The sequence below is a fragment of the Belonocnema kinseyi genome, chromosome 4 (genome assembly GCF_010883055.1).
Source record: "Belonocnema kinseyi isolate 2016_QV_RU_SX_M_011 chromosome 4, B_treatae_v1, whole genome shotgun sequence".
NCBI lineage: Eukaryota > Metazoa > Arthropoda > Insecta > Hymenoptera > Cynipidae > Belonocnema > Belonocnema kinseyi.
This window is the reverse complement of record NC_046660.1, coordinates 150,690,866-150,707,514: the sequence shown is the minus strand read 5'-3', so window position 1 is coordinate 150,707,514 and position 16,649 is coordinate 150,690,866. Positions and strand designations below refer to the sequence as shown.

The following is a 16,649-nucleotide window of genomic DNA, read 5'->3' as shown; positions in this document are numbered from 1 at the left end:
ATAGAGCTCCAAGGAGATTATGTTAAAAAATTAAAAAAAATTTACCCAAAAAAAATTGTTTTTATACTTCATTCTAAGGACTTATTGAACTACCCTCGTACCATTTCAATATCTTGGTTTACTCTTTTTCTTCTTTTTCTTTCTCTATTTACTACCTTCCATACCTCTTCTTCCGTCCTAGCTTTCTCCGCCTCTTCCTCAATCCTTTTATTCTCATTTTCCTCTTTCTTTAGATAACATAACTCGGTATACTCTTTCTTTTTTTCCCTATATTCTTCCCTATTCCTTTTTTCTCTTCTCCACTTTCTCAATTCCTTTCTGACCTCCCTTTTTTTCTTTGCAGTCGTTATCCCACCCACTTATATTTTCCCCTTTACTAACTTCATTTTTGTTTGTGCACTCTAATCCTACTTTTATTTCTCCTATAATTTTTTCCATCTCCTCGTCCACATTTCCCTCTCATATTTTTATATTTCTGACCTTCTCTCTAAACTGTTCTTTTCCTTCCCTTGACCAATCTCCTTTTCCGACACTTTTTACATTTGCTCCCCTTTTCTTCATATTTGTATTGCTTTTTTGTCCCTCTAATGTCACTATTAAGGGAAAGTGATCCGAATCAATAGAATCACCTACCTCTAGTTTCTTAACCTTCTCTCTTACCTCATCATCCACTATCACGTAATCAATTACCGTTCCCCTTTCACCTTCAGCGCGTGTATATTCTCCTTTTTCATCTCCAATACTTCCGTTTAAGATGCACCATCCCAACTCCTCCAAGCTCTTCAACAACTTTTTTCCCTCCCAATTTAGTACCTTATCTCTGGATTTTCTTCCTCCCACTTCCCCCCATTCCCTTCCTCCTCTGTCTCCTGTTCTCGCATTGAAATCCCCATCTATTATCACCCTAATATCTTCTTTATTTCCTTCAATCATTTCTTTTATCTCCTCTGCTTTCTCCTGCATATCACCGTTCACATAAACCCCCACTACCTTCCACTTCTCTCCTCCCATTATCACCTCTCCTACTATTAACCCTTCTTCTTATTCTTTCCTGTCTTCCTTATCTTTCCCTGTTATACATTCATTCCTTACGCCCATTACCATTCCTCCCACTGCTCTGCCCTTTTTATTCTTCTTCTTTGCATTTTGGACTTACCATTCGTAAGCTATTGATAACCTCCCCCATACTCTTTCCCATCCCTTTTCATCTAGCCACGTCCCCATCATTATCACTACATCCCATTGCGTCAAATTTCTCATAAACTCCCTATCCTTTCTCTCCAAACCTGCTATATTCCAGTAAGAAATCTTCCATTCCTCCCTACTTTCCTTTCTCATATTTTTTTCATTCTTACTATTTCTTATTTTCTTATCTCCCGCTCCTTCCTCTCCTAGTTTCCCTGCACCACATTTCTTACTATCTGTTCCCTTTCTTCATCCCAATCCCACCACACTCCGTCTATCTGTATTCTCCCATACTTAACCCATGTTCTCTTTTCCTTTTTTCTTCCCTCTTACGCTATTTTCCTTTATTTATACTGCATCTTCCTTTCTACCCATGTCAAATCATCCTCTATTCTTGCTGGGCTTCCATATAATAGCCTCTTCATCACCTGCCCTTTATGGTCTTATTTCTTTAGTTTTACCAGAACCATTATCTCCCTTCTTCACTCTTCCCTTTCTACATTTCGCATGTCCTCTATCTCTACCTTAGCATCAATCCTTTTTAGTACTTCATCCACCCCTTCCTTCAGCTCCTTCCCCTCTAATCTTATACCCTTTATCACTATGTTTAATTTTATTTCTTCCCTCTTTCTCCTTTCTATTCTTTGTTCTATTTTTCTCAGCCTTTTCATCTCCTTATTCCAACGTCCGCCCCCACCACAACCCCTGTTCGAGCTTTCAAGTTTCTTCATCCTACCTTGCATTTCCTCTCAATTTTTATTGTTATCTTCTTCCTGCTTCTTTAGTTTTTGTTCCAAGACTGCATCCTATTTTCTAACTTTACCCTGACTTCTTCCCATTTTTATATTTCTTTCTTAAATTCCGCCATTTCCCGCCTAATTTCCTTCTATAATCCCTCTCCTCTTTTCTCCTTCTTTTCTTCAAAAATCCCCATTACCTCTATCATCACTTCGCGAATTTCCTTTATTCCTTCCTCTTTCATCGGAACTTCACTTTCATCTCCGCTTCCGTCAGCCCCCTTACTATTATCACTCTTCTCTACCAAACTCTGCTTTTCCGTCGACGAACTAAACATTTTTTTATATTTCACGCTCGTGCCGATATCTTTCTTTTCTTCACTGCTTTCCCTCTCCCCTCTCTTCCTTTTGATAAAAGGCTCCATTGAACCTACGATTTTTGCTCTTAATCTCTCCTTTTCTATAGTTTCCTTATACTTCCTCCTTGCCTTCCTTTCCTTGATCTCTTTCGGCGTACTGAACACTTCCTGCTCTAAATCTGTTTCTTCCGCGGAGATACTCGCTCCGCTAGCCATGAATCAAATTCAAACTCTCCCGCCTTCTATGCTTCCCTGCCTCTATCTACCGTCGCCGTCTGGTACCTGTCTCACCTTTCGGCGTCGCTACCGAACCCTGCTACTACCAACCCGATCAACACAGTCTTCCCACCTAGCACAAATCTCCAAACAACGCAACGTCAACTTCCACACAAACCTGTCTCAATCCTCGAAAATATCTAACCCCTGTTTTCAATCTCACAATCCCTCAATTAATCTCTCAACTCCACACCCTTCTACACACTTTCACAATCCACTCACCTCAAATTTCACCACAATATCAGATCTTCATTTCAAATATTTGATTCTCCAATCAGAATATTTGTAATTAAGACTCTTTTAGTTTGAATATTTCAATTTCTTCAACTTTAATGGTTTCCAATTTGAAATATTTAATTTGAAATTCTACAAATTTAAAATTCAACTCACGATTCTTTCCTCCAAATATTTCCGTTCCAGATTTCAAATTGAGTTTCCAACTTGGCATTTTAATTTAGCAATTCAACATGATGTTTAATATGGTGTGATTCAATTAAAGATTTTCCAAATTGAAATTCCATTTACAACACATCAAATTTCACAATTAAAATTACAGATTCTTTAGTTTTAAATTTCACATTAAAATTCTTTTATTTGATAACAAAAGAGATAAATCTGCAGTGGACATGAAATTGTTCAAATTTAGGTAACGAAAATTAATTTAAAAGTAACAAACCAGATTCTCGAAAAAAAATGATACATCTACAAGCAAAGTGATGGATTTAAACTAAAGATGTATTAGAAATTTGGGAAGGATATGGGTTAGTTTAAAAGAATATCATTGGTAAACACAATAAGAAAAAAATCAGGTCACCTTGGGAGAGCTACAGAAGGAACCAACTAGATATATTACCTGGGATTTTGTATAGTGTGTTCAGAGGAGCGACTCATGTCCAGAAGAAAGGAAACCGCACCCCTTAACTAATCCTCCAAGCCCTGCAGCTGATCCATGTCAGAAGGGAGGAGAGGGCTTCTAATGTCAGCGATCCAGGAGAGCTGCGAGATGAGGCCTGATGGGTTTGGGGAGCCGAGGAACCTCGACCTCCAAGATGTCGGAAACCCATTTCGTTTAGGGTCGCTACCGGTACCTCAGGCAGGTGAAGCACCTCTTCGAGGAGGTATGCCAGGGATAATTTGTAGCCAAAGCTGGAGAGAAAGATGATCTTAGGAATCCTTGAACAGGCGGAGACGAATTCCACCCTTTCATCAAGGGTGCCGTCCTGCTTAGTTCTGCGCCTAATGGAGATGATGGAAAATCTGACATCCTCAGTGGCCCTACTCAAAATTTCAGACGCAGAATGCCGCACAGGGACATCACTAACAAAGGCCTTCTTGAAAATAAGGGAGGGGGGATGGAAACTGTGTAACCAGATTCCTTCAACACCTGGGAAACTACCAGGGTGTTCGCGTCCTCCATGTTGTCACAGAAGATCTTTACCCGATTTTGCCCGTTCCTGTAGATCTGTCGAGGACCCGAGATGACACCCCTAATTTTATCTGCCAAGGCAAGAGGGAAGTTGCCCTTCCATCAAAGTCCCGGCATTGCACCGACTGTCTTCTATGATGACAGTAGAATGGAAGATGTCGTCCCTCTCTGGAACCACCTCTTCTGAAGAGTGACCGGGGGTGGTCCAATTGTTGGCAGTCTCAAAAGCTGGGTGACTATACATTACCCCACTCCTTCTAACCTGCTCCAGGCGACTTTGCCTCTGAGAGACCGCCTGAAGTTGGGAGGTACCGGGCCTCTTGACAGATCCAGGTTTGGGGGAGGATTCCACTTGAGTCTTGGTCGGAAATCCAATTGGCTGCGTTAACGTCCCGTCCTGGGTTCAGTTGTGTACGCCTCCCAACACGCCCTTTTTCGCACCCATAAGTGGCGAGGCCGGACCCAGAAAGTTAGGCTTGCCTCCAACCTGGACTGTTTCATCTTGGAGTATCCGGTCCTAAAACAAGAGTTTAATTAGTTTAAAATTCCGAACCTTTCTTGAGAGTCTATGGACTTCCCGCCCTTGAACACAAATTAAGATTGAATTAAACTAGAGACCTTGCCCATCCGCAATTCGAAACAGTGAGAAATTTAAACTGAACAGTACCGAAGCTAGGTAAAGCAACCGAACCCCTTTAGATGTCGTGACCGAGCCAAGATTAGAATAATACGTATTGAAAAGTACTTTTATAAGCAGTTAAGGGTTAAAGCATTAGGCAGGAGGAGAAAAGCAAAATAAAACAAAAGTTAATTAGAATCCATACCAAATAAAATGTGATTGGCATAAATTAGGACCATACATGCACAGGACAAATAATAAATAGAAATAAGAAGCAAGATAGGAAGGCAAAAGCGGGATGTGAAAGCTGGAAAAACAGGAGGCAGCTAGTTGGCGAGGTAATCAAAGCTGGTTTGTTTTGCCTGTCTCTACCGGTGTCCGAGTGAGACCATAACCTTAGTTGACCTTGCCTTTGGGTGATGAGCAAACTCTGCCTGAGTTAACTGCAAATTCTCGACTTACCCCAGGTTCCAAAAGTCCAAAGAAGATTGGGCGGCAAAAAGGAAAGCCTCACCAAAATTAGTACTCAAGCCGTTTGGATGGCATAAAAGAAACCACTTCAAAAACGGGTTCAAGAAGGGCAGAAAGACTGATATGCCTCAGTATACGGTTAAGAACAACAGTGCAGTTCCTATGATCCACATTCGTCTAATTGCCTTTACAGTAGGTTAAAGACCTTTGATAAAATTCCTCACTTGTCACTTTTCACTTAAGGCAGAACTTTGCCAAAACAACATTGCTGAATTAAAAACTCCACATATTGACAATGACGAGTTTCAATTTGCTAAGCTGAAATTTCTCGTGCGTCACGTCGTTTGATTTTAAAGTGTCGCACGTCGCATCGTTTGTTTTGGAAGTGTTTTCTAGTTTTGAAAGTGAAAGTTAAGAAATATAAGATAAATGTAGTGTGCTAGACACCCTGTAAAGAGTATTATTAAATGTATGTTTGAGAGTTTATAAATATTCTCCTTTTAACATATATACATGTAAATACTGCAAGAAATACCGCACAGTATCAACAAAATTTAAAAAGCCTTATAAAAACATTACACTCCTTATCATTTTCTTTTCTGTTTTAATGTTTCGTAGCTTCCTATTTGTAGAACAAAATTTATTTTTACATAATTGCGAATCTGATCAAAAACCCTAAATGAAGATTTTCGTCTTTGCTCCGAATGTATTTACACCACTAAAAATCATGGAACAAAAGCTCATGTAATTTTCATACAAAACGATTATTTACTTTTATCATTAAAAAAAATACATAGAAAGTTTAACTGTCTAAAAATCATTTACTTTTACATAAATACAATTTCCAGGTATTTCGTTTATGAGAAAAATAAATAATTTTTTTTATGAAGAATACATAAAAAGTTGTTCCACAATTTTTGTTGTGAAAAAAGATTTGGAGCAAAGACAAAAATCTCCGTTTAGGTTTACGCTTCTTAAGAGAGGAAAAGTTCGGAGGTTTAAAATTGAATGATTCTTACACCATTAATCCGTGCACAGGAAGTAGTTACGCAGATCCGTGTGCGTTTCGCTTTGTGCTTATTAGCTGTGCAAATGAGTGTGTGCCCCGCTTATACACTACGACCGCAAATTGCCAGCACGATCAGCGAAAGTACTATTAAAAATAACTACTAACTTTAAAACGTGACTACTCTTTCAAAGATTGAGTGAAAACCTTTTTTTATAAACCCGTTGGAAAGCTCATTAAAATGTGCCTCAAATGAGTCCTGATACAGATATTTTTTACATTTTAAAGAGAATATAATGCGTGAGAAGTTTATAAACAAAATTCAAGAATGTCTCGAATTTTGTACCTCGAATTTAACTTGCGGCATGATGTGGGAAAGCTACAGGAAAATTTTTAAATGCATACAAATTAGTCTTTGAAGTCTCATTTTTAATTTAAGCCCCTAAAAATTAAAGAAAAATCTTCACAGATTCTCGAGATACGACTAAAAATGTCCAGGCGTGTCTGCACCAAATTTCATTTTCTTCAGCAGCGAGTCTTGTATACGGTGCTCACAGCACGAGTAGAATTTAAGAAACAAATTATGAGAAATTCTCGGCGACCATCGCTCTTGCGGTAGACAGCAGTAATCGCTGACTAAAACTTGATATTGGAGGCTTGGACATTTTTAGTAATATCTCGAGAACCTGAGAAGATTTTAAGTTTTATGGGCTTCAATTAAAGATAAGACTTCAAAGACTTTAAAAGTCGAGGTACAAAATTCGAGAAATTCTTGAATTTTGTTGATAAACTTCTCACTCATTATATTCTCTCCAAAATAAGAAAAATATATGTGTTAGGTCTCTTTTGACGTGAAGTTTAATAAGCTTTTGAACGGTTTTTTTAAAACGAGCTTAGAGGGCCTTCATAGTCCATGGAGCAAGCAGAAGTAGGTGCAATTAGGAAGAGACATTAGAAAGAGAAAGTGCAGAGAAAGTAGTGTTAAAATTTGATCGATTTTAAATTCAGACTTGATACAATTTACCTGCGTGGCCGTTAGAGGCTAGGGAGGGTAATAGGTAATTAAAATGTTCTTAAAACGCCCTGATTGTTGTATTTTACTCGAATCACATGAAGAAGAAGAAAATTAACACAGACAGACTGTAAATTAAAGGAAAACGTAAATTTTGGCTTGTTGTACATATTTATTTTTAGTATTTTCCTCCAATAAGATGAAGAAGATAAAGATTATCAACATAAATTGACTGTGAATTAAAGAAATTTTCATTTTTCTTGTTATAAATGTTTTATCTAATAAATAGATCATGTATTTATTGTCCTCATCCATTCTTTTTAATGCTTTGAATCTGAATTTAAAATTCATCAAATTTTAACAATACTTTGCTCTACACTTCAAGTTTGATTGTAAAATTTATCAAATTTTAAAACTACTTTGCTCTGCACTATCTCTTCTTTCTCTTTCCAATGTCTTTCTTTCTCATTGCACCTGTTACTATTTGCTCCATGGTTCGCACCTATGTTCACTGTGGCTTGAAGAAGACTGTACTGTCGGTGAATCTGGCGGAACAATAGGCCCCCCAACGAACAAGTCAAGGGGCTCTATACGAACTATGGAGTCCCTTTAAGACTTAAAACGTTTCTCGCTCAATTTTTGAACGCGTAGTCACGTTTCAAAGTCAGCAGTAATTTTTAATAGTACTTTCGCTGATCGTCCTAACAATTTTCTACGGTAATGTAATTGACTGATTTGCTCGTAAACACTCAATAAAAAAAATTTTTCGCTGTTGAAGGAATTTTCCCAAATAAGAAAATGTTTAATTTTGATTAAATTGCCTACTTTTGTTATATACTAAAGTCTTCATATAAGAAACAATATCATACCTTGATTGTGGATTCTTTTACAAATCAGTAGTCTTTAATTTATTACTTTATTATTGATGTAGGTTTTTTGACCAGCGAAATTAAATAATAGTTTAAGATGTTAATTTTGTTTGTCTAATTAGCCATAATCAATATTATTAAAATATTGATTAATTTTTAAGATTGTGAAAAAACGCTCTCTAGCTCCGCTGGGATATGAGCAATCTGAAGGACCTGGGCTCATATCCCATATGATATTGATTATGGCCAATTAGACAAACAAAATTAATATCTTAAACTATTACTTAATTTATTACATTATTCATAATGTGTATCATACAAATATTTTGAAAATGTAAGGGATTAGGTGATTTAGCATCACATACTTCGTATGCTGGTATAAAAGTTATACAATACCTTTGCAGTTTTTCATCCGTTATTTGCTCAAAGTCCCAATTATATGCAGAGACACCTGCGGTACCGAAAAGGTATTTTTTCGTTTTATGATACGTTCTTTGTCTCCAAGATTTGATGAGTTCTTTGAGAGCAACTTCATCCCAAAGCTTTTCGTATAATTGAAAAATCTCTATACTTCGTCTAATGTGTTGTGCAGCGATTAACTCCAATTGCTTTATACATAAACACACTAATTGAACACCATGCTCTCTGAACCAGGAATTTAGTCGTCGGTTACATAGCCAACTGAATTTTCCACTACTCCAAGATCGGGCAGCAGCTGGATAAAAAATACAAAAGTACACAATTTGTCAATTCTTCCACTGCATCAAAAATTAAACTAAAATATTATAAAGGTTGTCCCAACACCTATGCATCCCCTTGTACTATGTGATATTTAACAAAACAAATAAACGAAAAAGTCTTCCAGCCAAAATTTGTGCGAAGCTTATTTTGCAAATAAAAAAGCTTAAAAGTTGGGTCGAATCAACCAATGAGGAGCGAGTTTCAAAATTTAGATACAACTTGTACGTTTTTCAAGTGTTAATATAGTTTTTGCGTACAACTGGACGCCAAAGCTCGATCCTCATTAGTTGATTAGGCTCAACTTTTTATTTTTTTTGTGCTCAAACTAATAGTGTATTCGGTTATCCTGCACTGGTGTACTTCGAGGCACTCCAACCTGCTCCTTCTTTCTTCTTACTCCGACTCGCTACGGTGCAGGTCGGAGTGGTCTTGAAATGCATCAGTACAGGATAACCAAATTCGCTATAAGCTTCGCACCACTTTTTTCTAGAGGACTTTTATTTATTTTGTTGTGCACCATCACATACTAAAATGGATTGTGTAGATAGTGGGACGGCCACAACATTCTGAAAACAAAGTCGTATTTAAACATGTTTAGTTGAAATTTACAACATTTAATTTATCTAATAAATATGCTTGCGTATAGTTCTCACGTGTGAAATTAGCGGTGTGTAATTTTTAAGCGTAAAGTATAACTTTGTAGAATCACTACCGCCCCTTTTTCAAAAGAAAAATGTTCTGTATTATTACAAATGGGTTCTAATCAAATAATAGTTCATTAAAAAAAAAGTAAGTACACCAAACCCTCGGTTGACTAACCCGCGGTTTAGGAATTCCTATAACTGCTGCCCAATGTCGTTTCTCAGCTCACGGAGTGAGAGGCGGTAGCCACTCATTGGTGAAATACAATCATAAGAATATTAATTATAATGCAATATTAAAAAGTTTTTACTATGTTTATTCATGAAAAATATATTTTAACTGGAACATATAACTCGATGAGTGCAAAAAGAGTATACAATCATTTGGAACATACAAATAATAGATGTGGAACACAAAACCTTGATAGAGAAGACGTAACTTACGAGTGAAATAGTCAGATAGACGTAGCAACAGACTTCTGTATAAAAAAGACGTATCAACGGTTTTTAGAGATAGAAAGACGTTGCAATTGTTTTTCATATCAAAAAGACGCGGCGATTTGTGTATGTGGTCCCATGTCAAAGAAAGACGTAAGTCTAAATTTTAGAAATAAAAATACGTGCAAAGATTAAAACATTTATAAATATTCTATTTTTAAATATCATGCACAGAAAACTAACAGTTAATAGTTATGAACTGACACTTAATTGTAACATGTTACTCATCATTATAAGTTATAAGGTACTTAAATATGAACTTTTATCTCGGATACAGGTAAAATATTCTAGCTTTTTGAAATTTAGGTCGTTATAACTTAATTCAAATTAAGATTAAGTATTTAAGGGCATGTGATACTTCTAAGTGTAGTCAATCGGGTACATTTCCCTTCGGAGATGCTATAAAATATCATATCGGACGTCCACGTACTCTTTTTTGAAGGACAATAACCAAAAAATGTTATTGTGCTAAATAAAAATTGTATGCGTCAGTTAGCATGTTCGCTATCATTCTCCAGATTTTTAAGATAAAATCTTTATTAGTGTAGGAAAAAAGACGGGGGAATCTAACAGTGATAAAATTGATACTCATTCCTAGGCGTCACACACATTAATCAAATTTAGCGTAATAAATTTTTTGTAATAAACCCATACGAAAAGTGTGCGAGGACGCCCGTTAGCATGTTCGCTATCATTCCTCAAATTTTGAAGACAAACTCGTTATTATTGTAGGAAAAAAGCACTATGCAAGATCTTACTGCTTTTGGAATGAAACGGTGAGCAACGCAGATATCAACAAAATTAGCAGCTCAATATTAGAGTTCATTAATGCTAAAATAAGATGGCAAAAAGTACTTTCGAATTTATTTTAAAAAATGTTCCCGATTTCTTTAAAAGTCTAAATCTATTTCCAATGTTTTTATATACAGCTGTAAAACATAGTCTGAAAATCTCTTTTTGTTTCTTGAAATCTGGTCATGGGGATATTCACTAAATACGTGATACATTTTTCAGGAACTTCTGCCCCCCCCCCCCCATTCGTGATACCATTTCCATTGGTCTTAACATGGAGAATGATGCTTCAGCAGACCCCCACCTACCCCAATATGTATCAAGTATTTTGTGAATGACCTCCATATCAAAAACGAAGGTACCTCGTTATATACCGTAAACCCACAACATAAATGACAACGTGATTAACTAACATGACTCGGATAAGCTTGGAAATTGGTGTACATGCAAGGGATGATATTAGAAATAGCACTCTCAGGCATTTAGCATTGTCAGGCACTTACCTGGATGCAAAAGTGTTGTCAGGCCGCTTCAAAGTCGCCGGAAACTCAGGTGAAATTTCTTGAAATTGATTTTGCAGGAGAAAGTTTCAAACCAAAGTTAGCCCGATCACAGATAGGCATATTTTCATTATATAATTTTTTGATAGAATTGACAGATTTAGGGGAAACATCGATTAAAGAAATACCATAACAATAAAAAGCTGTTTTTCTTTACAAGTCATTTTTCGAAAATGTTTATAAGAGAAAAGATACTCCCTTACAGGTATATTCCAATATTAATAAGAAATTTTTTATCCAAACGTTAATATTCTTATGGTATTTATTTAATCGACGTTTTCTCCAAATGTATCAGTTTTATCAAAAAACGATATAATGAAAATATGCATCTCTGGGAGTGGGCCAACTTTTGTTTAAAACTTTTTCCTGTAAATTCAATTTCAAGAAATTTTACCTGAACTGCCGGAGACTTGGTAGCCGCCTGATAACACTTTTGCATTCAGGCAAGTGCCTGGCAATGGGTATGTGCTATTTGTAATATCATTCCCTACATGTACACCAATTTTCAACCTTATCCGAGTCGCGTTAGTTAACATTCAAAATTGACACTTTTACCAGGTCGCAACCGCTAAACGCATCCACACCGCCCTCTAAGATACCCATTTTTATGTTCCTTATCACAAGACGTACATCTCAGGTGAAAATTGTCCTTATCCGCATCACGTTGCCATTTACATCTATTACATTCAACTGTACGCTGAGTTAACCGAAAAGAATCAGTCTTTCCACTGGACGAGTGGTGTTCGATAATGAGACAATCTAAGTCCGGGCCGCGATATTTTCTCTAAAATAATCGTCAATCAATCAGTTCAATAAAAAAAGACTTACAGGGTATCTGTAAGAGCCAATGTTTTTCAGAAAATAGATATAATTTTTATGAATAATTTACAAGAATGATTGAATAAAGTCTATACTATATTCAATTTTCTTGTAGAATTGAATAAAGTACAAACAATGTTTCTACTTTAAAATTTTTATAAAGTAGAAAAATCAATTTTATGACCTGTATAATAAAATGCATGGCTATACTTTCAATCACAATTAATCCTCTGCTTATTTTTATGTAACTGTTATTTATAGTCTTTCTTTATATGATAATATTATTAACAGTATACAATGTTTGAATCAAAATAACGAAATTTTTAATCAAAACAATAAAGATACGTTTTTGAAAATGTTGTGCACTTACTCTATTATAAATATTTGTCATAAGCAAAATAATCCTTCAGCATAAGTAATCAAAATTCTTAACTTCTCCTTATAGTAATTAAATATTTAGTAAAATGCAGTTTATATTAGTTAAGTTTTTTTTTAAATTTAGTGTCCATGTCACCATTTTTATGCGAATTCCAGTAAGTGACTTTAAATACCAAATCTTAATTGCAATATAGTTATTACGTGCTGAACTTTAGAGCTAGAATCGGGATTTTCTAGAATGTTACCTAATCTTGTGTAGCTTCGGCACTGGCTGAGAAGAAACTTGTTCTTGGTAAAAACATGTGTAAAGTTAGGTTGGGAATTTCTCGCTAAGGTGCCAGATATGTGCCGAGAGAACATTATGTCCGACACTCATAAGGTCTTTGACCTTCTATTATATTATCGAGTCTCAGGGCTGCATTATATGGAAGAGCCACGGTACGTACTATGATATCTGTTTTCCTCAAAATGTAATTTACGTCAATCTTCTCATTATAGGTCCATGTGAAACAAATCAGTTAGGCTTCTAATACTTTAATACATATCTCATTCACTTAGTTTGAATTTTTTATTTTACTCTCATAGAATCCAGTCTCAAAATAATTCATTTTCGGACATTTAAATCAACATTCACTGAAGAAATCTCTGCAAAAAATCGTAATAACAAAGATCCGGTGACTATAGTAAATCTTAAACAGATGATCCAAGACAATGCTCGTAACACTGATATATATATATACGCTGGATACGAGATGGCTTGAGACAAATTGAAAGAGGTTTTTGAAACTAGCGCCCTCGATGGTCATCCAGTGAAGTAAGTGAAACGAGCGCGAAATTCGAAATGTGTAGTTTATGAGAACAAAAGAAGGAGCATATTTTGTTCGTTAGAAGAATGTAATTGGTATGTTCTACATAAACTTTTATGTTTTACTATTCCCATTTTCATCGAAAACAATTTTTTATAGTAATGTTTGAATTTCATTTCATTTTTAATTGATAATTAATATCCTTTATGAAAATTGAACAACTTTAAATCCAAATTTATTGGTTCTACCTTACATTTCATCTCTTTCGATGAAAATTTATTGTGAGTCAAGTTTACAGTAGATGGAGAATTTCTTTAGAAAGCCAAATATTTGGTTGACATTTTATGTATTTTGTGAAAATTTTTTGTTTCTCGGTGAGAAAAAGTAACCTTTTCGGCGGAAAATAAATTTTAGATGATTTAGTCTTCTATTTATGTCTCGATCCCTATTTGAAAGAAATGGAAGAAACTGGCGAATTTAATGTTTCGCGTGATTCTTCATTTCATGCATGAGTCGATTTTGAGTTTATGTTTCTCAGGTGTATATAATATGCAGAATGGATATTATTACTATCATATATATTATTCACGTTAATATTATAATAATAATTAATTATATCAATATTAATGACTGGTTGACCATTTATTAATAATATTAGTTCAACTTTTAACTAAAACAATTAGTTTTCTGCCAAAAAAATAAATTTCGAAGAAAATACATAATTTTAAAAAAATAGTTAAATTTTTGAACAAAAAGTTAAATTTTTATCCAAAAGCCTGAACCGTATACTAAAAAAATACATTTTTAATCAAATACATAACTTTTTCACAAAAGAAATTTATTTTTCACCAAGACTAGTTTTGTATACAAAAAATCAATGTTTAATCATGATTAAATTTTCGACAAAAAAGATGAATTTTCTACTAAGAAAGACGAATATTCAATAAAATACAAAAATTTTCAACTAAAAAAGATCACTTTTCAATAAAACATAGAAGAGTTAAATTTGTAGTTAAAAAAATTGATTTTTAACCCAAAACAAAAAGAATTTTCTACAAAATAGTTAAATTTTCAGAAAACAAATTTTTCCAAGTAAATTTATGAATCACGAACAAAAAAAATTAAATTTTTAACAAAGTAGTTCCACCTTCAACCAGGAAATATGAAAAAAATCGTTCAAATTCTTTGAAATCGATTGAAATTATTGAAATGAAATGAAAATTCCTTGGAATGTTTTAAAATATCCTAAAATATTTTAAATGCTTTAAAATCTCTTGAAGTTTTTCAAAGCTCTTGAAAATTCCTTGCAATTTTAAAAATGCGCTAAAATATTTCAAATCCTGTGAAATGTCATACTAAATTATTAAAATCATTTGAAAATTCCTTGGAACCCTTTAAAATACTCTCAAATATATCGAAACCTCCAAAAATTGTTGAAACGCCTTGACATCTTTTAAAGATTTCTAAAGTACTTTGGAATTTTTTTAAATAAACCTGCCAAACTTGTTTAAATTCTTTAAAATTTCTTTCAATTATGAAAACAAGTTGAAAATTCCTTGACATCTTTTATAACATCCTCAAATATTTAAAATCCTTTACAATCTTTTGAAATCTCTTGAAATTTTTTAAAGCTCTTGAAAATTCCTTGAAATTTTAAAAATACCCTGAAATATTTCAAATCCTTTAAAATCTCACATTAAATTTCTGTAATCAATTGAAAATTTATTGGAACCTTTTAAAACTCTTTGAAATTTTTCAAATCCTTCGAAATATTTTGAAATACCTAGAACTTTTTTTTTATTCCTAAAGTACTTTGGAATTTTTAAAAATGATCCTTCCAAATTTTTGTTAATTCTTTGAAATTCTTTTAAATTATAAAGAATACATTAAAAATTCCTTGACATCTTTTAAAACGTCCTTAAATATTTAAAACTTAAAATGCGATTGCGTAAATATTACAAAAATTTAATTATAGGATCTTAACCTATATTTTGTCGTGAGCAAATTTTAACAAAAATTTTATTTATTTACTATGTTTTCATTAGCATTTCAGTCCTGAAACTCATTTCACAGTTTCATTTAAGATTTAGATTTTAATTGTTTCATTGCTTTGTTGTTGCATTTTTTCATGTTTATAAGCTCATAATTTGTAAATATTAAAAATATTGTATATATTTCGTTCTGATCGAGGACAATATAATCCTTAGAAATTTTCTACTAAACAAATTTTATAAAAATTAAGTGTTTTATTATTTAATTTAAAAGCCATAAAATATTTTTTTCCAATTTAAAATATGAGACAAATATTTTTTTGTTTTTCATCAATTATTTTTTTCACGAACTCAAGCGAATTATGAAAAAAATTACAAAAATTTCATTTCAAAAAGTTGTATCTCCAATTCTTTAGAATAAGTTGAAAATTTCTCCAAACTGCCAAAACAACGTTAATTTTTAGAAAAACTTAAAAATGTATTTTACGAAAAATGGCCCACTTTAATTTTCCCCTTGAGATTTTTTTAGATTAATAGTAATATGAAGGAGATCCTGTGAATTTCATTCTCGCTGAACTAAGTAGGAAAATTCAAAAAATTTTAATTTCTGACACTTGATAATCAGAATTTTGTAAAAGCCACGGTTTCATCTTTCATCTGCTGTTCATCCACCTCTTCTGCAAATTAACTTTATATCGTAACAATTTTAAATGAAAAAAATACTGCTCAAAAGTTTGGTATAGTGAAAATAGAAGTAAAATAAATTTTTAACCAGGAAGAAGCTATTCCAGTGCCGGATTAAGGCTGCTCGAGGCCCAGGGCTGTATAGTTTTGGGGCCCCCTGAGAAAATCTCTGATAATAAAAGACATACAATACAATAAATGGTGAAAAAATTAGGTTCATGAAAATAATTAAATAAATCTTTCGTTTTTTTTTCAAATTTGAAAAATGATATTTATTATTGCACATATTATATATACATCTAAGTAAAAAAAAAAACAAATTTTTTCGCGCTTTTGCGTTTGCGAATTCTTTTATTAGATCTTCAAAAGATAATGTCTTTAAAAGATCTTTCTCGATTGCCAGCAAACTAAGACCAGTTAATCTTTTATCACTCATAGTTGAACGAAGTTCTCATTTCACCCGAGCTAGAGTTGAGAAAGATCGCTCAGCTTCACAATTTGTGATGAGAATGGTTAAGAAGAGTCTATAAGCAATATATACATTCGGGAAAATCGACGTTATTTCTGAATCTGACATCCATTTAAAAATAGTTACAGCTGATAATTTTTTGTCTTTATGAGCAGATTTCAAGAAGGGAACAAATTGTTCTAGTTCAATGGCTAAGGTAACTTCCAATTCTTCAGCGTAAAAATCTACAAGTTTAGAGGCACTTTTCTTAATATCTTTTAAATTCATTTCACGCAAATTTGTTAAAAAGCCGAACATTTCTGTAATTTTG

The 16,649-nt window shown here is 33.7% G+C and overlaps 1 protein-coding gene across 3 annotated transcripts in view; it reads right to left on the bottom strand.

Annotated features, from left to right (window-relative positions):
• Positions 1 to 13,120, bottom strand: part of LOC117171077 (stAR-related lipid transfer protein 7, mitochondrial-like) — a 130,215-nt gene extending 117,095 nt beyond the window's left edge. For 2 of the 3 annotated variants that reach the window (XM_033358126.1, XM_033358127.1), the window contains exons 1-2: positions 12,635 to 13,120; positions 8,357 to 8,675 (exon numbers count right to left, since the gene is read on the bottom strand). In XM_033358126.1, the coding sequence (XP_033214017.1) occupies positions 8,357 to 8,675; positions 12,635 to 12,749 (434 nt within the window). In that variant the 5' untranslated portion in view covers positions 12,750 to 13,120. Of the gene's footprint in view, positions 1 to 8,356; positions 8,676 to 9,786; positions 9,921 to 12,634 lie in introns of those variants that run through there. The other variant, XM_033358128.1, reaches the window with a different exon arrangement.
• Between the last annotated feature and the right edge of the window lie 3,529 nt (positions 13,121 to 16,649).